At 44.8% G+C, this 27,965-nt stretch overlaps 4 protein-coding genes across 6 annotated transcripts; all 4 read right to left on the reverse strand.

The window, feature by feature from the left end:
* Positions 1 to 3,555: 3,555 nt before the first annotated feature.
* Positions 3,556 to 9,093, reverse strand: emx3 (empty spiracles homeobox 3). The gene is made up of 4 exons (XM_088392800.1): positions 8,952 to 9,093; positions 8,393 to 8,872; positions 5,188 to 5,372; positions 3,556 to 4,738 (listed from the first exon to the last, which is right to left on the reverse strand). Exons 2-4 carry the CDS (start codon positions 8,745 to 8,747, stop codon positions 4,568 to 4,570), a joined length of 711 nt encoding a protein of 236 aa, XP_088248926.1. The 5' UTR covers positions 8,748 to 8,872; positions 8,952 to 9,093; the 3' UTR covers positions 3,556 to 4,567.
* A 1,180-nt stretch (positions 9,094 to 10,273) lies between these two features.
* On the reverse strand, positions 10,274 to 15,261 carry ccdc69 (coiled-coil domain containing 69). Its single transcript, XM_088395769.1, has 9 exons — positions 15,004 to 15,261; positions 13,285 to 13,330; positions 12,915 to 13,123; positions 12,751 to 12,838; positions 12,388 to 12,461; positions 12,209 to 12,310; positions 12,023 to 12,142; positions 11,771 to 11,868; positions 10,274 to 11,563 (listed from the first exon to the last, which is right to left on the reverse strand). Exons 1-9 carry the CDS (start codon positions 15,022 to 15,024, stop codon positions 11,401 to 11,403), a joined length of 921 nt encoding a protein of 306 aa, XP_088251895.1. The 5' UTR covers positions 15,025 to 15,261; the 3' UTR covers positions 10,274 to 11,400.
* Positions 15,262 to 16,763: 1,502 nt separating this feature from the next.
* Positions 16,764 to 17,628, reverse strand: ltc4s (leukotriene C4 synthase). The gene is made up of 5 exons (XM_088395782.1): positions 17,494 to 17,628; positions 17,292 to 17,391; positions 17,161 to 17,231; positions 17,014 to 17,095; positions 16,764 to 16,933 (listed from the first exon to the last, which is right to left on the reverse strand). Exons 1-5 carry the CDS (start codon positions 17,561 to 17,563, stop codon positions 16,813 to 16,815), a joined length of 444 nt encoding a protein of 147 aa, XP_088251908.1. The 5' UTR covers positions 17,564 to 17,628; the 3' UTR covers positions 16,764 to 16,812.
* A 118-nt stretch (positions 17,629 to 17,746) lies between these two features.
* maml1 (mastermind-like transcriptional coactivator 1) lies at positions 17,747 to 27,871 on the reverse strand. 3 transcript variants are annotated; one of them, XR_015862480.1, is made up of 6 exons: positions 26,492 to 27,871; positions 23,271 to 24,599; positions 22,103 to 22,342; positions 21,657 to 21,786; positions 18,490 to 19,492; positions 17,747 to 18,022 (listed from the first exon to the last, which is right to left on the reverse strand). XR_015862480.1 is itself a non-coding variant. In XM_088395716.1 (6 exons), the coding sequence occupies exons 2-6, from the start codon at positions 26,804 to 26,806 to the stop codon at positions 18,606 to 18,608; spliced, it is 2,901 nt and encodes a 966-aa protein (XP_088251842.1). In that variant the 5' UTR covers positions 26,807 to 26,813; positions 27,500 to 27,871; the 3' UTR covers positions 17,747 to 18,605. The 3 variants fall into 3 exon arrangements, 2 of the variants coding, with proteins under 2 accessions (XP_088251842.1, XP_088251829.1); XM_088395716.1 differs by having other exon boundaries at positions 17,747 to 19,492; positions 26,492 to 26,813; positions 27,500 to 27,871; XM_088395703.1 differs by having other exon boundaries at positions 17,747 to 19,492.
* Between the last annotated feature and the right edge of the window lie 94 nt (positions 27,872 to 27,965).

Consider the following 27,965-nt stretch of genomic DNA (forward strand, 5'->3'; position numbering starts at 1 on the left):
TATAATGCTAGCTAGATGGCTAAACAGCTGAACGGTTCAGTTGTCAAAAAGCCAAATAATCTATAGGCTAAAAGGGTAAATTGTTAAAAGGCAGAACCTTCTTTTAAAGGGAACGACAATTTTCCTTACACAGATGAGGCATGAGCAGTTTGCACATTCATCCGTATGTATGTCTGTCCTTTCATTTGTCTATCTGTCCAGGGCTGCCATACTGATACAGCAGCTGGAGATTCAAAGGTCATTCTTGTTCTGTGTGGAGCCGCTTGTCGACAATGACGGGCAGGAGACAGTCCAGCGGGAGGCAATCCAGGTGGCCATCTGCAGCTCGGCATCATTTGTGTGGGTGAAAAAATGAAGCTTCTTTTTACAGAGCTGACTACAAACGCATCTCATACACACAAACACAGCTAAATTGCTTAATGGCCAAGCAGTTAAAACAGCTAAACGATTAAACAGCCAAAGGGCTAAATGGCGAAATGGTTAAATTGTCAAATTCCCAATGTGCGAGCCAACTTATTGGCTAAATGGTTAAAAAGCTAAACGGCGAAATAGCAAAGAGCTAAAAGGCTAACCAGTTAAAATGCCAAACAGATAAACCGCTTAATAGCGTACTGGACAAACAACCGAACAGCTAAATGAACATCTGGTCAAAGGCTGAATAGCTCAATGGCTAAATTGCTTCATAGCCAAAGGGCTAATAGGTTAAAAAAGTAAATGGTTAAACAGTCAAAGTGCTAAATGGCAACAAGGTTAAACACCTAAACTACCTAATTCCCAGGAGCTAAAAAGCTAACTGGCTAAAAGGTTAAACAGATAAATGGCTAAATAGCCAAACATAATGGAGAAACGGCCCAAGGCTTAATAGCTAGATGTCTAAACAGGCAAATGTTTAGAAATGTATTCATCATGGTGACTTTTTCATTATTTTTTTTTATTGTGCATCATCACCTTCATGTCAAGTTTTGATTGGGGTTAATGATGTGAGATTTATGTGTTCAGTCTAAATAAAAATACTCATCTTACGCGGAAGACTCAACAACCACGCGTTCCAGCCTCAAATTATTGTTGGGCTTTTGTGTTGTTGTTGTTGTGTTGCTTCAGATTTCCAAAGAGTCTGCTAATAATAGTTGTGCGATCGGTTACGTGTTGTTGCCAGCGGAGTTGTAAAGTTGTAATGTGAAGCATATGCAGCCCAATCTGTTGCGTTATTTATTGCAAATGCGCGCGACCGTTTCACGCGTCATCTTTGAGCGCTGCATGACTCTAATTAACGCATCATTAAAAGCATAATTCGTATCATTATCCTTTCGCACTCCGCCAGCCAGCAGCCAAGCGACGAGGCGGCAAAGAAAAAGAAAATGTGTCTGTGAAGAAGCCAATTTGGAAGCAGAAAGAAACGGCAAGTACACCAACTATCATCGTTACTGGATCATTAGATTTTATCAATCTATGGCAGATAATTAGAAAATTATACAAGGAAACAACATTTATTTTGATGTGTGTATCACACAATTTAAAGGGCCGGTTATACAAGAAGTGTTTGGCAGTAGGTCACTACCATTCGCCAACATCAATAATTTTAAACAGCAAAGATGTGGAACCATTGATTAGCATTGTCTGTAATTTTTCCCATACAAATTGGATATCTCGTGTTGTTCAGAAGACTTGTAGATTAAGATTACACTTGGTTCTCACTAGCAGTGGTAGGCTAGCTCAAATAGGGTTTCAAATTGAAGTTAGGGTTGCAAATTAGGGTTGGGTTAGGGTTTAGGAATAGGGGTTAGGGACAGGCGATAGGTTTAGGGGTTAGGGTTATTGGTTGAGTGTCGCAGTATGGTTTTAAACTAATGCCATCTTTTCATCTTCAGGTTATAGGGTTTCAAAATAGGTTTTCTATTTAAAGTTACAGCAATGGAGCCAGTCTGTGCATTTGAGTAATGTGAGTTGTCATCACATCAGGGGCCCTTTTTTGAATGGGAGGCGGCCATCTTTTGCACAGCAGCGTAGCGCTGAGGCAAATTGCTCGGCCCTTTTGCATACAGGGGCGGGGCTAAAGAGGCCAAGCACAAACAATTCGTTTAGTTTTTCATTGGTGTTGAAAGTTGAGTAATGTCTTAAGGTGTGTTGATGTTCACTCATTAACGGGGACAGTGAGAGTGGTCATTCAAAGATTTCTTCGATTGTCCAGAATGGGATTAGCATTGTTCTTCAATATTCAAGACACCTTCAACATGAAAAACATTAATAATATCAGTGACGACATGACATGAACAGAAACTAATGACAACCCTCAAAAACATCAGCGACACGATTCACGATATCAACAACACAAAAAACAGTGATGACAACATAGAAAACGTTCACAATGTTGACAACTACGACATCACTATATTAATCACATTAGCGTGAATGACATAAATGCTCTGACTAATGATATTCCATTGGTAATGATATCAACCACAAACAAGATTAACAATAATAATAACGACAAAGAGTGGATAACATAAATGACACCGACGTCAATGTAGCCAACATTGTTAAACCACATCTGCAAATTTAACAAGATGAATCATATAAACACCCTGAAAATCATAAGACATTAACATCTATAGCCTTCCTGAATCAATGGCGTTAACATTGGCTGTTCTATGATAATTAACCCTGTTCGCATAAAGTTCAGAGCAGAAGCTGCAAGACACACGCACGCACAAGCACTAACAAGTGAAAACCACTTCCGCCTCATTTGAATACAAATAGTGTGGGTAAAGTGTTAATTAACCTAACGAGCTTCAAATGTTCTCACACCCCATTGTCTTACACACACACGCACACACACATGCATATATATATACACATACACGTATATATGCACTCATATAGTAAATCCCCGTATAATATATACACATTATATACAGAATGATGCTGCATTCTCTCTCATTTCTTCCGTGTGACTGGAGTGTAATTAGCATGTAATTATATTGTCATTATGAGTTGTTAAATCATTTACCTTTGCATCTTCTGTGGCACTAAAACCTTTCCAAGGCCAAGTCAACGTTTTTTTGGGCAGTCTGTTTTCGATCGCCGTGATGACAGGATGTACTCTGATTGTGTTTGTACCCTTGTACATTTAATTACTTTAACTGCAGGTAGTATTTGAGTGGCTGGTCTGTACCTAAATATATTCAAATACTTAAAGTACATGTAGGCTATGTAGTTCAAGTACTTCAGTGACTTGGTTCTATTGAGGTGCAATTTATATTTACTGTACCGTGAGTCGTTACTTATTATACATGTATGTACTTGTAGTTGTGTTCTCGACTCATGGGCTCAAAAGTTGGTTGGACAGAAGCTGTCAATCACACAAGAAAAATGTTCGAGTCATTAAGTTATCAAACTGAAAAAAAAAAAAGAGATGACTTCTTTGTTTGGAAGAAAATTTGATTAACTGCTTTCTGCCATCTGCGAATGTCCTTGTTTGTTTCCATGGCAACACAATCAACACGTCAGATTTGATTCTAATTTTTTTTCGTATTCTTGAGGAGAAAAGCAACGACGTTAAGAAAACCTCATTCAATGAGTTTTATTTTTGAAACATGAACACAGGAAGTACACTCTATTCTTGTTTTTGACTCTTTTTAGAAGACCACTTCAAATACTTCTCATTCATAAAAGCACTGCGATGACATCGTCACATGACCTACAAGAACGAGACTGCAAGAGGAAGAGGACAATGACGAAGAGCGATATGGAGCATCCCTCCTTTCATTTCCGGCTACGTTTGCTCTCGTTTGGGTCAGTTGACAAAAACACCCAAAAACTGGTCACAAATTACACACCGGTCGCCATCAATGGCAGGCCCTACTGGAAGTCAACGTCATGGAAATAATTTTTGACAGCTTACACCAAACTAGTTTGTATGTATTTTGGCATATTCAGATCTTTGTCATCTTTATTGTCAGGCCTCTTTACGTTTCAAGCTATCGGTTAACTGGAAGTTTGACGCAACTCCTGCAGTGAGTGAGTATGTGTGCGTGCGTTGGTCTTGGTCCCAGACGTCCTCCAGACTGGCATCCGTCTGTTCACAACAGACGCCGTTTGCTTTTCTCACGTTATTAATACAGTTCTTTCTTTTTTTAAAGGAGGTACATTATGTAAAAGTGACTTATTAATATTTTGCATCAAAATAGTTTGTGGCCTTTCTGGAGTGGCAGGAATGAAACCAACAAATCAACTTGGAGTTGTGTGACTTCATTGAAACATGGCTTTAAGTAAGCCCTCCTTAATTTGATCAAAATTGTGCCATGACAGAGTGGCTCATTTACATAACCATGCCCGCACACTATATCCCTCAGCTGAAATGGATCACGTCACAAGTAAGAATGCAAATTTGTACACGTACTTGCCTGTGATTGTTGACTTCTTGTGTGGTGTTAACATGCTAACGTTAGCTCGTGTTGGAGAGTGTTTCTGTGTTTGTTGGCACACTTGACAATCAACAATGTTCTTTCTCCTTCATCTCAGTCCAAACACGAACGGAGTCCGAGTGGCCTTTCCGGCCAGCGTCCGCTCAGTGGTCGCCGATGGCGTCGATGCGTTTGGCGGGGTTCTGCTGTGTGGCAGCTCGCCATCTGTTAACGTGTTGGCTGGCTTTAGAACGCTTGTTTTCCGCCTCAGGGGATTCTTCCTCCAACTTCTGACGCTTGTGTTTGGTTCTGCGATTCTGGAACCACACCTTTACCTACATACGCACAAGCACACAGGTGTCAGGACAAGCTAACATGGCTACATGCTAACATACTAGGGTCACTTGGGTGTCCACTCTCCTTCCATTGGACGCTGTCATGATATGATCATCATGATATGCTGACACCACTTGAATGATGCAACAGGAAGAGCTTGTCTTCCAACTTTGAACCAAGAACTCACTGTCACTCTACGACCAACCACACCTGGCTGGAACAAAAGGCACACTAGCACTAACGTTACCCTCTCAAACCTAAAACCTACATCCTGCCACTATTCACACCTGCACAAAAGGTCCGGACCAGCGTTCCAATCGAACCCTGGTCCGTTTAAAGCGGACAAAACTGAATACACCCTAAATCTCGTGTGTTGGACTAGGGCTCTCAAGGACTGGAATTCCACACCTCTGACCCAGATCCTTGTATCAAATGCTGTCTTGCTTACCTGTGTCTCAGTGAGGCAGAGAGCTGAAGCCAGTTGTTTTCTCTCCGCTCCGACGACGTAGTGGTTTTTGTCAAACGCTCGCTCTAAACGCAGGAGCTGTGAGGGAGAAAACGCGGTGCGGATCCGTTTGGGTTTCCGGGAGAAAGCGCCGTGCAGCAGAAGGTTCTCTGCACCGCCGTCATCACCTTAATGTAAGACACAAAAAGTCACAAACAGGAAGAAGGCCTCGAACATAAAGTGGAGCACGTTAGCCATGCTAATGTGATCAAGCACATTCATCAGAAGACAACTAATAAACGAGACCCAATTTTGTTTGTTCACTTATAAGCTTCAATCTACTAAACCTAACCTACTAAATGCAACAAACCTAAGCTCGGTCTTACTCTGGAAAAGCAAACTTGAAGACCAAACTTACACCCTCCACCCATGGAACCAACATTACAAACTCGTACCTGTCCTGCACTCTCGAATCAACATCTTTGAACCGAGCCCAACCTTACAGTAAGTGAAGCTCATAGCATTGTTTTGCACATTAGCGATGCTAATCCACTCAAAGCTATTATCTCTTCTTTCTTGTCATTCTTTCAATTTTATGGTTGGAGTCTGTAAGGTGCAAAATCATTTGAGATAAAGTTGCAAAAGTAGAACAGTAGATCTGATTTGTTTGGAGCGTGTCTGCGGCGGTTAAACCATCGGCCAATGGCGTGCATACGGCGTGGTCCTTCATTGAAACGTTTGATATCGTTTACATAAAAACAAAGGTGTAAATGGTCAGCCTGAAAAGATTGCTCGCCGCCGTCACGGCACACGCAAAAAAGTCGGTTGACTCGGCGGCCGCCAGTAAAAAGATGACAACAATAGCGGCGAATGCCGAGTGGTGGCGTCGGCGGCCATGTCGTATTGACATGCAAAGCACACGCTGAGGATGAACGGCAAACCTAATCATTAACTCATTCGTGACCCGCGATGCAGAGAGTTTCATTTGTGGACCAAGATAGTTCCGTACAATGACCTTTAACCGGGAATCGGACACAAGTGAATGACTCCGAACGCAGTCGCTGCCACGAGGTCAGCAATAGAGAAGGTTTGAATCATCAAATAAGTCTTGTATCTATGCCATCAAATTCTGAATCTGAATTACAAACACAAAATTTCAAATAAAAAAATATTCAGCGTAAACCTTTAAAAAAAAGTCACGATTTGGTTGCACATTGAACATCCAGCTACATAAATATCCGGGTCAAAGCAATCAACCTCAGCCAACTGATCGGTTGGCACGTAGCGTCAGCTGCTTGTGACCTGTGCCTATTGAATGACGGATTTTTGAAAATCGACATTGAATAGTTTGTTGGGGATCACGTTCAGTGTTAGTCATTCCTAATCTTATGACACGTTTTCGTCCATACAAAGGTCTGGAAAACAGACAGGAAATGACGAAGGTAGTGGTGGGTGGGGCGTGTTTGTATATACGTGTGTGGGGAGGGGGAGAGCAGATGGCGTCCATGATGATGCTTAGATGGCCTCCCCCTGGCACAGGAAACAAGTCGAGACTTGTTAGTCCGCTCGTTAAAAACACACCTGACGATGCTCATTAGCATATTTGCACCACACGCTCATTTGCATATGAACCGCTAACGCCCAAGTGGCACATGCTGGTTTTAGATGCAACATGCTAACCATGCTAACCAGATGGGTGACAGATTAAACTACTTCCTATTTCTTGTTGGAATGACACTAAAATGGACACACACACACACACACACACACACACACACACACACACAACACACACAGGATTTGGTCTATAAAAGATGTGTGTACTTTTGTAGTTAAAAAAAATGATACATCAAACATACTCCAATACAGGACGCGAATTTGATGCAAATGTGAAATATTGATAAGAGTTGTACTAAATGGAAACATGACTTCTAATCTCACACATGCACACTAAGACACACAAGACACAATCAAACCCAAACACAGGATCAGTCACACAAACACACACACATACACACACACACGCACATCACGCCGACACACAGACACACAAACAAAATTGATCACACACGGAAACACATGATCACAAAATATACATGCACACATTCAACACACACACACATACAACTACACACAACCCACCTACAAGTACACGCCCACGCGAAAAACACCCCAAAACTCACACACACCCATAAACCCAAACAAAAGAGGCGTTTTTTCTTATAAGGGTGTTGCAGCCAGGCTCTCCTGCAGGCCTTGAGGCCCAACACCGTCTTAAATATAGGCTGTACAATGTCATCACTTTGCTATCACGTTTAGAATATTAATATTACTATCAACAATGATGACAAGGATTTTTATATGTATATATATATATATATATCTATATATTTATATAGATATATATATGTATGTATATGTGTATATATATATATATATACACACACACACACACACACACACACACACACACACACACACACACACACACACACACACACACACAATCTACCTTTGATTTTTGACATACTCAGAAACCACTTTCACATTTCATTCAATCGGAAGTATTCATTATTTCAACTTTCGTCTCTCAATTTTTAAGATTTTCAAATGCAATTACAGATATGATTTTTTTTCTTGCACTTTGAGGTGACTTTAATAATTGAAAATTATTTTTGTCATTAGTACAAGAATCAATTTTTCAAATTAGTTTTTACATGTTGAGCAAGACTATGCGCACGAGTAAAACTATTGTTCTCAAAAGTGTAAAAATCAGATTTTGAATAATGCACAAATTAACTGTTTGCTTTTTTTTTTTTTTTTACCAATAACAATTGAATGCATTCCATTGTGAGCTGTTGGAAAACAATTAAAGTCGATTTTATTTTATTGTCAGATAATTTTTATGACAGGAGTTAGCTTCGATGTACTTTTTATTTAATCGTAGACTTTGTCTTTTAGAAATGTATTCGTGCTTGTTTCAGCACAATATGAAAGAACAATGATTGGGTTTGACAACAAATTATTCATCGTTCGTATCTCATTGACGAATTGTCGCTTTTGAAATCAGTAACTGAGAATAGTTTGAAATTAGAACATAATACGTTTACAATAAAAAGTTCTCACTCGTCCCAACTTTTCCAAAATTCAAATTATGTCGTTTTGTTAGTTGTGTGACGCATTTTGGGTCTTGAAATTCTTGCCTTACCTGCCAGCGTATGCACGTATCTGTGGTGGTTGTGGAGGATCCAGGAGGCGGGGGGCCCCGCGGCGGCGCCAGAGGGGTACAACAGGCTCACGCCGAGTCCGGGATGTCGGCCGAACACGTGGAGTCCCAAATTGGGTCCGGCAGACGAATACGAGCTTCGGACACCACCACCGGGCCCTCCGCCCGGGAGCTGGTGCAGGGCCTCCGGAAAGCGGAGCGCGGTGGGCCGAATAGGCTCCTCGAAGGCGGTCCGTACCAATTGGATGCATTCGGGCCGCTGCTGCTGCTGCTGCTGCTGCTTCCCAACAAGAGCCTCGATGGAGAAACACTTCTTGACGCCTCCGAGCTGCAACATGGCGGACGGACCCTGTAGACCCTGAGACCCGAACCTCACAGCGGAACCATCCGGCTCCTCTGCACACCTGTGTGCGCGGCCGCGCGTGCGTATTCTCCGTCTTGGTCCTGGCGTGCGTCAAGGCGCTAAAGTGACGAGCGAGTAGCAAGAATTAACTCCAAGCGCAAAGTGGATCCCCCACACCCCCGTAAAGAAACTTCTCACCTCCGCGGAGCCAGTTTGTGCGTGTGAGACGCGTGACACACCTGCCAGATTAGACCTGCCTGGCGGAGTTGTTCCGCGTGCACGCATGCGCACAAGACGACGACCACCACCACACGTTTGAGCAACAAAGTCGATTTTCCCAAATCAACGCAAATCAAGCACCCAAAATGCCCCAAATTAATCGAAACGACAAATATAAGAATCTCAATAATCAAACGCATCCATTCGAAAACAAACTATATACGAACAAATAATTTTAATTTTAAATAAGAATTCAATAGCAAACCATTTTTTCCCATCATACTGATTTATTTCAAGATTTACTATATTCAGCTTTCAGGTACAGCATAAGGATGAAAGTACTACCTGCACACGCGCGCAATCCCCATTTGATATGAAAATACGGTCGCATTGAATTAAAGTTGTTTTTTTAGCTTAAATGACATGATGGTCAGTGAAAACGCAAGAAATCCAATTCAAATTCAAATCGGCTCAGTAGTTCTTGACTTTGAAACATGAATTTTGTGTTGCATCTCACAAAAACTTTTAAATCATTTTTATTTTGATTACGTTGCCAATTGTCAAGAGTAAAATTTTACTATATATTATAGTCATCAGTCACATCATACCTTTTATTAATTTTTGAATGTTTAAATAATGTTGATTCTTAATCTCATGAAGTCATTTACAATAATAATCATGATGTCACGTGCACGTTGAAAAAAAAAACACGCCACTGAAAAATAACGATATGTTGAATTTACTCAATTTTATTTCATAAAGTGGCAGCACGAAATAAAAGCATCTGGATATAATATTTTTTGGGAGTGGGACTGTACGTGTAAAATGTAGACTGGATCCAGATATCATTTCGTGGAATGTCTTGAACCTATTCATTGGCAACTCGGTCTTTCCATTTAGACGAAGTATCACGCAAGTGTCTGAGTACCGAGTGCAAGAACCTTTGCCACCTGTAAGTGGGCTGCCTCCCTCAGTGCGCCCCTAAATGGAGCTCCGTGTGAACCGCTTCAACTTCTTTAGCTATATTAGCGATTAGCATTTATGGCCCAGGCCTAGCGTCTATTCTTGTCTTAGCTGCCAATCAAAGGAGGTGCCTAGGCCAGGCCCCGCCCTCCTAATTAGTCAGCAACCGGAAGTAGACTTCCTGTTCGTGCGTGTGCGTGCGTGGAGGGGGGGTCATTACGCGTTTACGGATGAGAACACTTTAGCGTTTCTCTGCTGCCCCCCAGTGGCTCAATGGTCAATCACATTAAAACAGATATTTTAAAAGCTTTTAATAATTTCCTGTAGTCTAAAGTATGTTCTTTTTCGGGAGTTTTTCTGTTTTATTGAAGATTAGTTCAATCTCACAGTACCTAAAGATAAAAGTCAGTCCACAGTTCAGTCCATGGTTAAAAAGTTTTTTAAAAAAAGTGAACACACATGTAAATAAAAGTGCGAGTGCATGACGACAATTCTTATTTTTACAACAAAAATCGCATCTTTGGCAAACAAAGCACCTGAAAAAAAATGTACAATAACATATTCTTTAAAAAAAAAAACAGTAGAATAAAATAAGCAGCTTCCACTGAAGTGCTGATATGCTAACGTGACACATTAACATGTAGCATTTGAACACCAATACACACTAACACTAAAACCGATTCTTAAGAAAAAGCTACATGATGATGTGACATCCAGCATGTAACATTTGAACATGACAAGCTAACACAAAAACTCATTCTTAACTACAAGAAGCTTCGTGCTCATGTGTGACGTTGACATTCAGCGTTATGTGGCTACATTGAAAATTTGGTAGCTATCATGCAACATGCTAACATGACATCAATTAAAGTCTTGCATAACAGACAATAACACTGAAAAATTTGCTCTTTTTTGTGCTAATTTGCCAAAATGTGTCATTGACAGGTCCAAATTTTTAAGTGTGAATTTACCAACATGACATATTTTAACTCACGTCAACATGCAGCATCTGAACCTGAGGACATGCTAAAAACCAAAAACTTGTTCTTAACTAGAAAAAAGCAACTTGCTAACATGATATGACAACAAGTAGCATTTGCACACAAGAACACGCCAAAAACACAAGCTAGTTCTAAACTAGAACAAGCTACATGCTAACCTGACACATCAACATGTTGTATTTGAGCATATGGAAATGCTGAATTCTGTCAGTAAACTCAAACGTCTTTTAATTACTTTAAAACAAAACTACATGCTAACATGTTAGCATTCCCGCAAGCTGAGCGGGTGATTGCAGTCCTATGACTCAGCATTAGGCACTCATGAAGTTTTGAACAGTTTGTGACTTCCTGTAGTTTGAAAAAAAACAAAACAGAAAGAGTATCTGTTGCACTTGCATAGTCAAACTTTGTGACGGAGTTAAGGAGTGGTGCCTACGGTGGTGCCAAAATCGGCTGGGGCCCCATTAGGATGGTGCGACAACAGTAGCAGCCATGTTGAGGGTGGGGCAGGCATCTCTATGATTGAGTTTGAAGAGCAGCTGCTCTTTCTCCTGCGTCAACGTCTCGTTGAACAAACGCTGACGCTCCAACGACGCACGCGCCTCCTCACGCTCAAGACACGTGCGCCTGAACAGCAACAACAACAAAAAAAAACACTTAGCACAAGCTAGAGACCCAACACCAGAGAAACCACGTCTCATTTGTCTGTCTGGCATAAATATTTTTGTTGCATGTTAATTTTGATTCTATTAGCATGTCAAGCTAACATGCTAACACGCCAACATTCCTCCATGGGACGTTTGTGCCTTATCTAGTACAGTCACGCATACTTACTGCAGGACGCTTTGACTTCTGTCCAGACGAACTCGCAAGTCTTCGTTTTGCTGCAACGTTTGCACCAAGTGATCCTCAGCGCAAGACTTCTCCTCCGCCTGAAGCGCAACAACTACGTCAACCGTCAAAGCCACAATATCACGCACTCGTGAATTACGTGCACCTCCCCAATCGCTGTTGTAAACACGAGTTTAAAGTGTAGGCCGGACATGTGTGGCGAATTAGTTCACATGCGCCGACATGAGGCCTTACCAGTTGCTCCATGTGTTGCAACTTGCTGTTTTGTTCCCTGAGGCGTTCGCTCTTCATCTCGATAACGAACAACAAAGACTCCTGCTCCGACTCCCAGAATGCACCTGGGCTGCCGTGCGCCTGACATGATTCGTGGTCGTTGGTGAGGCGAAAGCGGCTGGTTGCCATGACGACACACACGTTTACCTGAATGTTCCTGAGTAGATCTTTATTGAAGGTGGATTCTTGGACACGCCTCTTCAGCTCGTTGTAACGCTCCAGCTCTTGCTTCAACTCGCTCACCTCCAGCTCCACATACACACACAAAAGCAGGCTGATGACATCCAGCATGATGCAAACGTGCGTCAAATGGTTGCTGTGGTTACCTTCAAAAGGTTCTCACTGACATGAAATGTCTCCGTCAGTTGAACTTTGACCTCGTCGTGAGCTCGCTCAATCTCTGTAGAAGACAAAATGCTTAGGGGGGGGGGGGTCCGGGCATAGGTTAGTGCCACCAAGCCCGCCCCCTCTACTCTGCGAAATTAGAGTAAAACTTATTACCGTAATTTCTCGTCTATTTTTTTCCCCACATTTTCAACATTGAGGCATTAAACAAAGATTTGAGACCAAGTCCTCTAGCGTGACCCAGATAATGTAGAGAAAAATATTTGGCAGATTAGTGTAAGTGCATAAGTTTAGCCTAGAACACTGCGGTCGCACACAAACACACACAAACAAGGAGCAGCTACCGTGTATGTGCTGTTGGTGTTGCTGTGCAATCTGTTGTCGCTGTTGTTGATGAACAGCGTTGAGCTGCGCACACGTCTCCGTCTTGACCTTCACATAACGTAGTCACACACCGCATTAGCCACTTAGCACGTAGCATGCCAGCCGGTCGTGCACCTCAAGCCACCTTTTCGAGTATGGAGAGCACTAGCGTGCACACTTCTTCGTCGGCGTGCTCCTTGAGAAGCTCTGCCCTCTCTGAGGCGCCATTGGCCGAGAGCACTTCCTTCAGGATCCTCAGTTGCCACTCAGAGTGTTCCAGATGCTTCTCCAATGCCACCTTAGCATTGGCGTTAGCCACACTATCACAGCATCGCTCGAAGCGCGCACGCTTTGCTGAGGGACAAGTCACACCGCAAAAATTGCATCACTTTCTTTACCACCACGCACAGCAGCAGCAGCAGCAGCAGCACATGCACACAGATGCAAACCCAAATGCGCACACAGACACACGTCGACACACAAAGAGACACACTGCCACAAAAGCAAACACTTACCTCCACATTGTCGCCTGTTGCCTTTGTCGTCTTTCTTAGTTTTCTTCTGCAACATCGACAAACAAACCAAAGAACACATTAGCAGAGTCACCAAAATATCAAGCAAAATAAGACATTTGACGCAGCCAGCAGTTGCCGCGTTGGTGAGGAGGTCCGACGATGTCAATGTGGCTTGAAGGAGGAGATGGGGCAGTTGAAATCAGATGGGCGACGTCATGCGTGCTGCAATTGTGAAGTTACAATTACGATATTTAGGACTGAGGTTGGGAGACCTCCATCTTTTGCTCTCTTTTCCAATTTATTTTTAAGGATTTTATTTTTGCGATTCCTCTTGCATACATTAAAGTACATCTTTGCCAAGAGGCAGTACTTAGAATAACAGCTGGGTGCCTGCAGAAAGCTTTTTTTTTTTTTTTTGCAACAACACTAGCAGTGTTGACAATAGTGGAAAAACTTGGAAATGAAATTTAACAACCATCACAACACAATGCTAATTGCTACTAATGCTAACTGCTAGCATGTCAATCCAGTCACATTAGACAACCGAAGGACGTCTGTGCCGCTAAACCAATTCAAGCAACTAAACCAATTAAAGAGATGAAAACATTTTAGTGTTGACCACGCACCACTTTCTATTCTGAGCAACTCCAAAAGATTTACACGCACGGCTTTGGCATTTATGTAAGAGGCTCTCACACCGCACAGAGGTGGATACAATGAGCAGATACTTCGGAGTCTGATACATGCGACAGGAAGTCATCAACAGTTTTGGTACGTGGTTTGCAGGGGACATGTTCGGAGTTTCATGAATGATGTTGTCTGAAAACTTTTTCCGCATCATTTTAAAGAGTTCTCAGGTGTCATCCTATGGATTGTTTTGCGACAGATGGCAATTTTTGAGGAGAAAAGTTGTAATATTTAATCAACTGTATGTAACCCGGTTTCCTCCTACATTCCAACGACATGCATGGTAGACCGACTGACCATTACAAATTGTCCGTAGGTCTGATTGTGAGTGTGGATGGTCTTTTGACCCTGTGTGCCCTCCCTACAATTGGTTCAGTGGTTCAATCCACGTGAGAATTGAGCATTTAAGAAAATGAAGAGAAATATTATGAAAAAAACAAACAAACATGTTATGGTCCCTTAACGCAACAAAGATTTAAATTACATACTTCACTGACTGGACACACACTCCTTGACAACAATGTCTCACTTCCACGTTTAAATTTTTAATGTCACTGATTGGATACGTGACGATGACGTCACGTAACAATTCAAAGATCAATCAAAAACGCGTTTGGACAATTTTTAGATCTTGTTTAGGCCTGCTATGGCGTAATCCCGTTTGAAGGCTTGTGCCATTTAAAAAAAAAAATAGTAAAGTCTAATATTTTGTGATCACCACTTCAACGTGTGGGACCCCTTTTTAAATCAAAGGGATAGGAGGTGATGACGTCTTTGAGTCTGTGCGAGTTTGCGTGCAAAACGTCGAAGAGTTTTCGAACATGCGCCAGATTGAAAACAGATGTGCGGTCGTAAAAGTTGCACTATGGCCTAGTTTGTGTCATTTGTTGTTTTTTTGCGTGACTCTCTCTTCGGTTCGTGCATATTGCCGTGAAAACGTTCGACTTTTGGTTGGCTGTACGTAGTGGAAGTCTGCACGGCTCGGAAGCACGTTGCCCGTGGGCCTCGGTCCCCGGTCACGGCGGGGCTCACCTTACTGTGGCCGCAGCCCATGCCTGCTGAAGCCGCCTCGCCTCGTGTCGTCCCGTTCGTCGCTCGGCCTCAACAGAGTCTTTCTGGGGCTTTGCTCTCCCGTCGTACTCCGTCGCCTCCTCCGGGTGACCGCCGTTAACTTTGCACGAGCCTCAGCAAAGTTCCTGAAAGCACCGCTGCCCGGCTTGACGTGATGATGCGTTCAGGGGCACCGCGGGCAATGAGCTTCGGCTGCCTCGCAGCGGGTTGACGCTCAGCGTTGAAAACACTGTTTAGAAAACTAACGTTACAAATATTGCAAACCTACTGAAGCCTGGAGCTACCTATGTGGATTTAACATTTCTTTGAAAAAAACGTCCTCGAAAGTACCTTCGAAGATATTTGTGAGTTAAAAAACTTGTTTGCAATGTGAACATACTCTTATTAGTTTATAGATAAGTTACTCTAACATTTTAATCAATGTGTAAATATTCCTATTAATTTATATATTTTTCATATTAATCCATTTTTAAATACTCTTTGATTTATACAAACATAGTTCTAATTTCCCGCTTTGACTCGGCATTGCCTGTCCTGAACAGAAAAAAAGAGTAAATAAATCAATCAATCAAAAACAAGATGGCAAGCTGTCAAGAGCGCCTCCAGTGGTTTTACGTCATTACTACAAATATTTTGAGGACGCAGCTCTTCAAATATAAAAAAAATAAAAGAATTATTATGATGACTTGAGTAGTCGCCCGAGAAAGCAAGCAAGCAAGCAGCTGTTGTTCCCTGCATGGAAAGTTGGTCACGCTTCCCAGAATAACAACAACTGCTGTTCAAAATAGACGCGTGATGAATTCCTCTCGGGAGTTGCCATGTGAGACAGTTCGTCGATATTGATCACAACCAAAAGTGCACATGTCGTGATCAAAAGAAAAAAAAGAGTTGATTTTTTTTCTGCTCAGCCAACCATGGTCCCAAATGCATGAAAATGCTTGTTACACTCATCAAACTGGTAGGTTGAAATTGGAAGAAGTTAGGTCAAATCCAACATCTAGGTTTGGTCCGATTTTTAACCTAAATTTGGTTGTTTTTAACACAGCTTTTTTTAGGGTGTAAGGAAGAGAAAAGTTCTCATTTATGCTAACACCATAAAATTTGTTCGGCGTCAGGACAGATGATACTGACGTCATCAAATAGATTTATCTAATTGCGGGGTTATTCTCCGGTGAAGTAAATTTCTGAGGGAGAATACACATATGGTCAAATACATCTCTTACGTTCATCAGGGTGCCAAGTTAAAAACTTTTAAATCGATGCTGCATGAGCGAGTTTAGGCTCCTGGGGACGAGCTGGTTGCTCTTCAGTTGTAAGGTGCACAGCGCCGCCTGTTGGTGACATGAGGCTAATTTCAAACAAGGGTTCCAATCACATTTGAGTAACAGGGGTCACATTCACACGAAATTCATTTTATGTGGGACCCCGCCCATGCACTAGAATATTCCTGCAGGCCTCATAAACCAACTGGGATAGGCTCCAGCACGCCCGGGACCCTCGTGGGGACATCCGGAAGAGAAAATGGATGGATGGATGGATGGATGGATGGATGGATGGATGGATGGATGGATGGATGGATGGATGGATGGATGGATGGATGGATGGATGGATATAAAGTATTTTATATTATGGTGCAATGTTAAGAATCAAACTGCATGTTCCAGTGGCTTACACGTACTAAAACATTCAAATGAAAATGAACGAAAATTAATTCCTGAAAGTTGAGAAGATTGCTTTTTTTATTGGTCGCTGAGGTTGAGACAGGGCTGATTAGACAGCCGAGTTGAGGAAGTGATGGAGGGCAAGTCGCCAGAAGGACGCCAAGACACCGACGCAGGAGAAGCCGATGAGCAGCCAGAGGAGCCCCGCGCTCACGTAGAGCGCACGCAAACTGACAAATACAAACAAGGTCATGACGTCACCACTGTCGCGTCATGGTGTCACGGCGACACGAGCAGCTTGTCAACTGACCGTTGTTGCGGCGACTCGGCATAACCTTGAAAGTAAAGCAGACGTGCCAACACATACGCCACGCCGCACACGCAAGACGCTCCTGGGGAACACGGACAGGCACTTCAGCACACGAGCCGCGCGCCTCTAGAACGTTACTCACGTCACCTGAGCTGAAGAAGACGCCGGACGTCCACAAGATGGCGATGAAGATGGGGAAATATTCTGAGCAATTCACTCTGCGAGTTCGTCACAAATTAGGAGGTAGCGTTGGACGCATGACGTCATCTTTCACTTACTGAGCCCTGAAGACTCTCTCAAATTGGGGGTGTCCACTCGTACACGGGGGGGAAACGCCAAACTTCCTCCGGGCGCTTATCACCTGCAGGGAGAAGTACGCTGCCATACATAGGTGGCAGTGCCACGAACATTTGAAGACTTCAACTCAACTCAGATGACACAATTACACTCAAACAACATAAAATGCCCCCCCTTTCTCACCTTGCTCCAGGACGGCGGCCACGGTGACGGCGGCTAGTCCCACAAAGTGATGATGATGCAGCGCATCCATGACGTTGATGAAGTGAACGGACTGGCAAACGGTCCCGATACTCGGGAGCCCTTTGAGTGGGTGGGTACGACTGGCAACGTATGTAAATGATTACAACGCAATTTATTTACACGCACAGACATGGGCAGACGCACACATGCGCTGCGCATATTAGCAAGCTCACAAACAGATAGGCGGGAAGGGTTTGTGGGGAAGAAGTATATTTACAAGTCATAAACCTCTTGTTTAACACAAACATATCAAAAGTAGAAAATACTTACAAAAATGGTCTGCAATATATAAAAATAACATCTATGTCCAGCGCGCAATGTTACATACAAAAAATAGATTTAGAAACATTTACACACAAACGAGGTGACGGATATGCTCCACCTATCGGCCAATGGCAATGCATTCCGGTCGGAGCGATCTGTCCATCCGACATCTGTGAGAGCGCATCCAGGAAGACGGCATGTCCACCTGGGATCATGTGACATGTAACGCCGCGCGTTACGAGGCATCATGCGAAATGGCATGTAACAAGTGGTGTCATGTAACATCGCATCAAAGAATGTGTCAGGTGTCACGTTGTCCGACGCATTAGACAATATATGGGTCCAGGTGGAGTCAAAATCAAAACGTTTTGACATCATGTGACGCGGTATTCTCAGACATGACATCACGTAACGTAACATTGCACGTCATATCTGATGGGTTATGCGACATAATGGAACTTGTGGTGTCACATTATGCATTACCTGAATGTCACAACACATGGCCCAGATGGTGTCAGATAATGCATCACGTCAGATGTCACCTGATGCAAGTTACAGGTGTCACATGACGCATCATAATATCTGACATCATGTGTCATCTGACACGCAAGTGACATACCCCGACACATTTGATATGTGATGTCATATGACACGTTGGTGACGTGGCAAAACCTCATATCAGGTGATCGGTCACGTGACCCTACTCAGGGGAAACCGGCGGCGCGACACGAGACGCATGCGGGTTTCTGCCCGTCGATGGCGGCGAGAAAGCGCAGCGGTATCGACGTCTACTGGTGTGAGGCGAGCAGCTCGTCGAGGTCTGCCATCCACTCATGCGCGCTCTGCCCCTTCAGCAGTGACTCCACCAGGTCGCTTTCGGCGGCGAAGCTCCCAGCAGCGGCATTGTATCCGAAGGAAAGCTGCTGCTGATTGGCCGTCCTGCTGACCTGGTAACCTTGGTTGCATGGCAGGCCCTGCCGCCCGCCACCTGTAGCAGCCCCGAACACCGCCAGGTCAGGGAGGACGTTCTGATTGTTCGGGTGGTTCTGAGCTGCTTGCTGTTGAGTCTGGGGCGGGCCCAGGCTCTGAGGGTTGGGCGGTGCGCGCTGCTGGGCACTCTGCATCATGCCCACCACGGGCCGCCCGGCGGGGTTGGGGGTAAATGTGGTGGCGGCCATTTTGGGGATGCGAGCCTGCTGCTGCATGTGGAAGGCATTGGGGGCATTGACGAAGGTGTTGGGGGGAAGACCGGCATTAGCGGGCGACGTTTGTTGCTGCCACACGCTATTCTGGGGGGCCTGCATGTTGGTGGGCATACGGGCGGCAGCCATCTGTTGCTGCTGCTTCAACATGGCGGCAGCATTGGGCTGTTTGTTGAGGTGCTGCTGTGCCATCAGGTTGTGCCTGTACAGGGGCTGACGCTGCTGGGCCCCGTGCCCACCGCCCGGGTGAAGGCTCATGTTGTTATACAGCACCTGCTGCACGTCCACACCAGTCCCGCCGCACGACGCCAGCCCGAGGTCCGCTTGGCTCGCCGGCGGAGCAGCGCCGCTTGCCGTCATGGCACCGGAGGCCATGTTGAGTCCCATCATGCCTTGTGGCTGAGGAAACATGCGCTGGCCGGCCGGGGCGGGGCCTCCCATGGAAGACACGCTGGCCAGCGACTGTGACGAAGCTGAAAGCGGACAAAGTATGATGCACGTTATTCACAACAAGGCGTTCCCTGCATATCGTTAGACAATCAGTCTGCTCTCATGCAGGACGCAACAAATCTGACAATATTGACTGCTCAGAGGCTGAAATTCAGGGAAATCTGGATGACTGTAAAGCAAATAAAGTCTCCTAACCATTAGTCTATTAAAACAGTTGGTGTCAGGGTTTTTCACATTATCCTTATCGTATGATTATGTTGGAATGCAACCGGTAATAAATAAACTAGCTTGTCCCATCCTACACAAGGTCGTAAAACACCCCCTGATATGTTTTGACTAGAGGACAAGGGCTTTCTATTCAGCCAACTCTTACCCCCACTCTGTTTCTCTTAATAAATATGCCCTTGCAGGAGGGAGAGTTTAGAGTGAACTCTCCACCTGCAGGTGTCTAAAAGGACTTACTTGTCTCCCGTGTGGTTCTTGCAAAAATAAGTTGGAGTGAGCGAATCTCTAACAGTTGGCAACAAATTTAATAATTGATTGCTTGGCGATTAATCGCTGCGCTCCAAGCTGATTTTTTTTTAACCATTTTTCTAAAACGTTGAAAAATAATTCAGTCATTTTGTTAGCCATGTACTGAACATTGCAGTGTTAACAAAAAAAGTTAAACAACACAAAAGTGTTCGGCATATTTGCGAATCACCATTTTCAGAACTTTTGGGGTAACTTTGTGTATCCTTGCAACTTGTCAGGTCGTTAACAAACTAGAGGAACGATTATTAATTAGTCAACAACTCATCTACACCCCAATTATGGGCACCAGTTTGGTCACCGATTAGTCGTTTAGTGACTGTTTCACTTGAAAGCACATCCAACTGTTCTACTCCAGCGACAGAATCTTTTTTCACCAAATAGCAATCAGCTGAAAAGTCCATGAGTTGAAATTTGTATCCACAAACTTGTCTTGGCCATGGTTGCTTATAATTGACATTCATAATTGACACAACGTGGAGGTGTAACCCAAGCAGTTAACATTGAGACTTTGTTCCCTTCACAAAACATTAAAAAAAGGAGAAGTGATGTTGACGTCAATGACGAAACAGCCGTGTGGTGTGCAAATGAGCTCGCTCCCTCATTTGTATGCTATGTACTGCTCCCATAATAAAAAAACAAAAAACAAAACAAAAAACACGTGGATGGAATTGTTGGGATGCATGAAGAACGCCAGGAAAGCTGGAGCCCAGACTCAAACCCCGAAACTTAAACTTACGAGTCTTAACGTGCCAACCACTTCGGCACCTTGCTGCCTTGTGTATTACGTCCTATTTAGGGCACAATTGGAATAGGACTCGGAGATGCTATGAATACGGAGAAAGATCATCAAAATGTGCCTCTCACCATCGAAGGGCAACAGTGTAAAAGACAAGTTCTTAATACAAAGCAGATTCTGTAAAAGACTATAAAAATTGTGAATAAAAAGTGAATGCAATACTTAACAATTTAATCTTTTGATCTGTCCATCACGTTCTTTTTTGAATACAATATTAAAATACTGAAATTTGACACTTCCACATCATTACATTCCCCTTTTATTCGCAAGCGTCCAGACTTTTCTGGTAATCCGGGTAGTGAAGCCGCCGCATATACGAGAAGTTTGTTTTGGCATTAATGGGAATGTGGACAAGCACTCCTCAATGGGAATCTTTTTAAAACCAAATAAAAAATTGGCAGTCCCTGTACATCATATATTTGTAATGCAACTGAGAGACAGATTATGGCTCAATTATTCATGGGAAGAGTTGTGAGCATAATTGATTTTAAAATGATTCAGTAGTGACAGCCAATATAGTTTTGTATATTTGCGGATTTAACTTTGCATATGATCATTTCAAAACAGGTGTGTGTCTCTTTCACTGTTGCACAATCCCCAGTGTGGTATATTGGGATCTGGAGTAATGTCATGTCACTCAGTGTTTTACAGCACTGTTGTTCTCTCCACCCATACAAAAAAAAAAAAAGATTGTAAGATTTGTTCTGACCTTCCTGACTCTCGTTTTCGTTTAATTTCATACCCATCTGTAAATATCAACAAAATGATTCGACAAAAGGAAAAATGTGCTATAGAAAGAAATGCATTTGGAATGGGGGGGGGGGGGGAACTCTGACAATTTGTGAAAGTTTTCTGACCTGTAAACTGGCTGACGGGAGCCTGTGGGAAAGCGTTCTGATTTGCCGTCTGTCCGGGCTGGTCCTGGTACTGAGGCGGGGGTCTGGTCAGGTGTCTCTGAAGCTGCTGGTCCTGCTGACGCTGTTTCTCCTGTACAGCGCAACACCACAACGGGATTGGTCACCAAGCATGTGGTCGGAGGTGTGAGAAAGTCCCATACAGGTTATAATTAAGATGTCTCACGTCACCAATTAGCGTTATTTCCGAGATAAAATGCAGTTGCAGCTATGTTTTTGTTTAAAGAGCACGCAGGTTTTTTATATTTTTCAATTGTACATGGAGTTACTCTATTGGTTTTTGTTAACTATACTAACATTGGTCTTAAGTGGAAATGATGCAAAGTTTGTGAGTGCCAGCGACTTGGAGGCCCGAGAGCCACTTTGTTGGAAATGTAGTGGAAAGTGACCTGTTCTGCCATCATCTGCTGTCTCTGCAGGTACTGCTGCTTTTGCTGCTCCAGAATCTGTTGTTGCTGTTGCTGCTTGAGTGCCGCCGCCTGGCTGCCGAGGTAGGCCGTGTTGCCGTGGTTACCCGCAATGGCGTTGGGCCCGGGCGCCGCCGCCGCCATTGTGCCGCCGCCCGGCGTGGATGTCAGGGCGCCGGCAGGATTGGGGCCGTGTGGTGGCGCCGGGTACGAGTTCTGGTCCTGCGATAGAAAGAAATAGACGGGGTATGACGTCCGCACAAGGACAAACGGTACAGGCGCAGAAAAAAAAAAAAAGCCTTCTGCGACTTCTCTCGCATGTGACGTGACAAACCACTTTCCCAGAACCAATCACAATAAACAATAGTGATATTTTGTTTTGCTCAATGTCACTGATATAGTGATGTTAAATCATAAATAATTCAGGTCCAATTGTAATTACCTTGCAATTTTTAAAGATATTCAAGATTTGCATGGACGCACGAGCTCCTGAGTGTGTGCGTGTTTGTGTCAGTTGGAGCTGGCGAGAAGCAAAACAGAAGGAATCCCAGATGGACTTTGACTCAAGTCAAATGAGTCCCATTCAAACAGCTAGCGGGATGTGGAGTCTAGCGTCACCTGCCGGACACTCTTGCCCATTTACCTGCCAAGCTAATGTTAGTCATGAGCTCATGTTAGCACGCATCTATGTGACACATTAGGAATCTGTTTGACTTTTTTAACCCTCAGGCCTTGTGGAATTTGAGCGATGTTTTCCCCCAGCTTGTTTATGGACATTTTAGACCACCTTTGAAAGTATGGGTTGGGTTGGGTTGGGTTGGGTTTTGGATGGATGGATGGATGGATGGATGGATGGATGGATGGATGGATGGATGGATGGATGGATGGATGGATGGATGGATGGATGGCGGACAGACACAACTGTTCCACATGGTGAACAGAGAGTAATTTCAATGCTTCATATTAAGGGTGTCCTAAACAAATTAGGACAAAAGTAAGATCAACAGGGCCTCAACACAATTAATCAGTTATGAAAACATTTGTTGATCAATTTCATTATCGATCAGTTTTCAATGAACTGGTTGTTACACCTTCACAGTATCTGGCCAATAGTTAGCTGAAGTTTGAAATCCCAAATGTTGTGTGTTACCTGCGAGTGTGTTAGTGCGTGTTGACGAAAGTTCATGTTGTTCTTCTGCTTAATTTGCTGCTGCTGCTGTCTGAGCAGGCTGAGGAGAGCCGCCTTGTTCTGGTTCTGGCCGTTGGTCGGCCTGGGTGGCCCGGGCCCAGCCTCAAAGTGGGACAGGGGCTTGGTGTTGTTGTAGTTCAACATGGCTGCTTGGGCCCCCGGTGTGGGCGGGTGGTTGAGAGTTGGCCCCTGAGGTGGGTGGCCTAGCACACTGGGGTGGCTGGCGGCCCCCGCCATGTAGCTGTTGGCCCCCGCCTTGGGTGAGGCCTTGGTGGGCTGGCCGGGCATCAGGCGCTGCTTCTGTGCACCGGAATTGAAGTCCTGTGGGTACAAGGAGGGGGTGGTTGGCTTGTCCACGCCAAACGCCGCACCCATCGTGCTCTGCGAGGGGGCGGCCATCTGTGTCCAGGGCGGAGGGTGTGCGTGAGGGCCTCCCTGTCCATGGAACTTGGTCCCGGGGGGCGCAGCTTGTTTGTGCTGCAGCTGACTGTGGAGATGCTGTGCCCGCTGCTGCTGGGCGGCCAACTGCTGAAGCTGCTGGGCGGGGGACAGGTCTTTGGCGAGAAGGTGGTTGGGGGGCGGGGGGTGCTGCCTGGGCGGTGGTGCGGCTGGGGAAGAGGCGGATGAAACGGCCGCCGGAGAGCTAGTGGGGTGAGGAGGAGGCGGAGGCCCAGAAGACGCCGAGCGGACGTGAGGGGATCCGGTGCGTGAGTCCTGCTCGAATGCGGACGGGGAAAACTCTGCTTTCACACTTCCCAAATCCATAGGAAGGAGACTCTGGGAGGGCTTGCTGCCTGCTGCCACGCTAGCGCTTCCCGAGTTAGGAGTCATCTCCAGAGGGTCTTTGCGGTCCTCAAAGTCATCATTGAGGATGTCCTGGATGTCCTCGTAGTCCACGGTGCGGTTGAGCTCATCCATCAGGTCGGACCACACCTGCTCATCCAAGTTGAGGTCCGGAAAAAGGTTGTTGTTATTGTTTCCTCCTGCTGATGGTGGCATGATGGGCAGGATATCATCGGGCTCCTGTTTCATCTCCTTACGGTGAAAGTCAGCCGATGCCGCCTCCTTGGTGCCATCTGCTGTAAATTCAACAGAGGGGCCGTGTATGCCGTTGGAGGACAGCGCGTCGCCCAGGCCCAATTTGGAGTCCAGGGGGGAGCCGTTGGCCTTGGCGGCAGCATCCATACAGGCCTTCTTACTGGACGGGAAGCCGTCTGAGAAGCCGTTGACCTGCTCGCGGCTCAGAGGCGAACTAGCACTCTCCAGCTTCCTTTTCACCGTCTCCTGCAACTGCAATGCAAACCAGAAATGGCATACATGATACATCAAAAGGATTTTGAATGAAATCATTTTAATCCATTGAATTGAATCAAAATAATTTAAATCTGTCCATTTTAGTTGGCTAAAATATATATATATATTTTTTGCAGGTTACGGGTTAATAAAAAAACAGCAAGGTTCGCATTGAGACATAAATTGCGCAGCAAAAATTAATTTCTTTTGATTAATCGATGAATATAATGAAAAAAAACATTGTCAAAATGTCCCTCCATTGAAAAATTGACATGTATTAATTTTCATCAAGCTTTCATTATTAACAGTACATGCTTGTCCTTGCGATGATGAAGACTTCCATTTATTACAACATGATTGGCTGATTTCACCCAAATCCAAGGCATTAAGAAATTAAATATGAACAAGCTCTTCAAAAGTACAAATTGAGTTACATGAAGGCACGGGCACCATCTTGTGCACCGCAAACAAGGGAGACTGCTTCCTCTACGAGTGGTATCACTCACTCACTCACTCACTCACTCACTCACTCACTCACTCACTCACTCACTCACTCACTCACTCACTCACTCACTCACTCACTCACTCACTCACAAATATGCCGAGGTCTTGTCTCTATTGATTTTATACATGTGACAAACTAGGAACAATCTTCCCCCTTCAGCTGTCAACATCAAGTCATGTGACAAGTGGGCAAGCAACAAATGTGTGTGTACGTGTGTCTGTGCACTTTCGGTGAGTCAAACAGCGCTGAACAAGCGAGCGATTGAAGTTTCAGAACTTGAAATTCTGGTATTACTCCGGCCCTCGGTTGCCATAGAAGCAACCTGCAGAGAGGGGCAACAGCATTTTGGACAATTTTCCGATGACCCCAACAACCAACCGAATCATCATTTAGCATTTGTTCGCACATTTTCTGCACTGTCAAATTGATATCATATCCTGATTTTGGAAGAAACGATAGAAATTCAACGCTATTTTTTTAAATCCGATTCATCGGGTGAAAAAAAACGACGGATTGATCGATCATCAGAATAATTGGACATGACACGAGCAAATGAATCAACAACTACTAGAGGATGCCTTTCCTTCATGCTTGCTCTATTTTCTGGCACAAAAATGCCAAATATTCATGATGGCGCTTGGATGGAATGCTAAGGTTGAACTGCTCACATTTTATTTTGACTGCTCTTCCATCTCCATTTCCATCTATTGTTACACACATGTGTTATATGATGGAAGCTAAGATCTGCGCAAAAATTAGCGGCGACTCAAATGAAGATTACGGTGGGCATGGAAAATGCTAAAGGTGAATCAAAATCTTTTGGCTCAGATCAGATCAAATCTGATCATGTGTTTCTACGATATTCTGACAAGAGATGATGCTACTGCCATGTTGCATTTATAGACACTTTTGGGTGAGCCATGTTGAGGGAGCCCTGCCGCTAGCAAGGACTGGCCCAGGATATGCGTGCAAGGTTTGAAAATGATTTATTTGTCAAGCAGTTGAACTTCTGTATAGTTACGAACAAGAATAAATGCCTCTACTTTGAGGGCATCCAATTTATTGAGTTAGTTTCTACATTTGGCATCCATGCATTTTACTCTCTAGTCATGGTGGGTTTAATTTACTCGTCGTTTAAAGTCGTAATATGAGTCGTACTTCTAGTACTAGCAGTTGTAGTCGTTATAGTTGTAGCAGTACTTGTATTAGTTGGATCGGTAGTAGCAACATGACAAGTAGTAGTTGTAGGAAGTATAAAAGCAGTAGTTGTAGTTTTAGTAGAAGCACAAGTAGACGTCGTTCTGGTAGTAATGGTGGTTGTAAATAAAATTAGTAGTCGTAGTCGTAGCAGTAGGGATGCTGATCGCGGTAGTGTTGGACTCACTGCAATGAGCGTGCTGTTCCGGCTCTGTTCGGCGACTACTCCGCTGCCGTCGCTGAGCTCCACGCTGGCTGCTCCAGCACCTCCTCCGCCATTGCCGGCTCCGGGTGCCCTCTGTCCGGCCTGATCCCCGGCACTAGCCGGAGGCTGACGGTGCTTATTGGACCTCTTGGCCTTGGCCTGAAGGCAGCGCTGGTGCAAGGCGAGGGTCTGCTGCCTCTCCAGCTCCAGGCTCTCCAGCGCGGCGGCCTCGTAGCGTCTCTCGCAGCTGTTGTGATGCTGCCGGAAGAGCTCAATCCTCCGCCGCAGCCGCTCCATCACCGCGCTGTGTCGCGGTGTAACAAAATCCGCCATCATCAATTAAAAAAAAAAAAAAAAAAAAAAAAAACCTTGCGGGTCAGGTTAGGTCCATAAAACGCTGTCTGTGGTTCTCGTTTTTTGTGACTACGGGCGTCCGTAACCCCTCCTCCGCCCGTCTCTGAACCCTTACAAAGCCAGCCGTGATGCTGGCTCCATTGGAGGTTTACGGCCTTCGGTCACCGCCGGTCAGCCGTCCGACCTCTTGGCCCAGTGAGGAGAATGAGATGCTATGTGGAGTAGCGGTGAAAGGAGCACCGAGAAGCCGCGTCCAAGTTGTCCACAAAGCTAAATAACTAGCGCATTAGCAACATTTCTGTTGTGTTTACATGCTAGCACATTCCTGCACTCGCTAGAAGTTGCACGGCCGAAAAAAAGTGGGAAACGAAGAGGCCGTTCTGCCAAAATGGGCTCACCAGGCACAGGGCATGATTTTAGGGGGGAGATTTCATGTCAACTCGGTGGCAACTTAAGTCGCTCGATGAATGTTAGCTGGCTGCTAAGCTAACGCGAGCGAAGCCACTCCGCGACTCTGAGCGGACTTTCTTGTTCGCCAACTTCGGAGGCCTTTCCGGCTCCACTGGCGCACAAAATGGTGGTCTTTTTTCTTCGGGCGCTACGACGACATTGTCCGCATTTATCAAAAGGACTTACTGTGAACGTGGGGCTGGGCCGTGCGCTCTCTTTACAGCATCTGTTGAGGCAACAGCTGATCCTCCACCCGCCTGGCCGCTTGCTCACCGCCTCCTCCCGCGGCCGCCCGCCCGCCTCCTTACCTCCCTCTCTCAGTGTAGCTAGGCTAGATGCTCGGCTAGCTCTGCTCGGGGGGGCTGCCTGCCTGGCAAGTTAGTAAACGCCATAACAAAGCATGTTCGGAGCGGCCTGGTTATCAAGTGGTCGCTGCGGGTTGACGGTGCTCCTCCCGGATTAGGGCTGCGCGTAGCCCCGCGAGTGCTCGTCTATTGTTTTCCGAAGGACGGGTAGGCTGACGCCGCCATTTTGGTAACTTTCTCTTTTTTTTTTCTAGCTAGGAGAGCGTAATGTATATGTCCCGCCCCCTTGCTGGTGATACGTACACAGCGCGGATGGATGGTGCGCTGTGAATGCGTAATTGATTTTT

The sequence above is a fragment of the Syngnathus floridae genome, chromosome 1 (genome assembly GCF_059516105.1).
Source record: "Syngnathus floridae isolate MCC-2025c chromosome 1, RoL_Sflo_1.0, whole genome shotgun sequence".
In the NCBI taxonomy this organism is placed as follows: Eukaryota; Metazoa; Chordata; class Actinopteri; order Syngnathiformes; family Syngnathidae; genus Syngnathus; species Syngnathus floridae.

Coding starts and splice junctions, on each gene's coding strand:
- ccdc69 (XM_088395769.1), bottom strand. CDS start 15,024: ATGGGCTGCGGCCACAGTAAG. Junction 13,124..13,284: donor CAACAGGCGACAATGTGGAG/GTAAGTGTTTGC, acceptor CTTGTCCCTCAG/CAAAGCGTGCGCGCTTCGAG. Junction 12,311..12,387: donor TCAGTGAGAACCTTTTGAAG/GTAACCACAGCA, acceptor GTGTATGTGGAG/CTGGAGGTGAGCGAGTTGAA.
- ltc4s (XM_088395782.1), bottom strand. CDS start 17,563: ATGGATGCGCTGCATCATCATCACTTTGTGGGACTAGCCGCCGTCACC. Junction 17,392..17,493: donor GGCCGCCGTCCTGGAGCAAG/GTGAGAAAGGGG, acceptor TATGTATGGCAG/CGTACTTCTCCCTGCAGGTG. Junction 16,934..17,013: donor GCCGAGTCGCCGCAACAACG/GTCAGTTGACAA, acceptor TGTATTTGTCAG/TTTGCGTGCGCTCTACGTGA.
- maml1 (XM_088395703.1), bottom strand. CDS start 26,845: ATGATGGCGGATTTTGTTACACCGCGACACAGCGCGGTGATGGAGCGG. Junction 24,600..26,491: donor GGAACAGCACGCTCATTGCA/GTGAGTCCAACA, acceptor TTTGCATTGCAG/TTGCAGGAGACGGTGAAAAG. Junction 21,787..22,102: donor AGCAGATGATGGCAGAACAG/GTCACTTTCCAC, acceptor TGCGCTGTACAG/GAGAAACAGCGTCAGCAGGA.
- emx3 (XM_088392800.1), bottom strand. CDS start 8,747: ATGTTGCAGCTCGGAGGCGTCAAGAAGTGTTTCTCCATCGAGGCTCTT. Junction 5,373..8,392: donor ATACGTGCATACGCTGGCAG/GTAAGGCAAGAA, acceptor TCTTACATTAAG/GTGATGACGGCGGTGCAGAG. Junction 4,739..5,187: donor TCTGCCTCACTGAGACACAG/GTAAGCAAGACA, acceptor GTGCGTATGTAG/GTAAAGGTGTGGTTCCAGAA.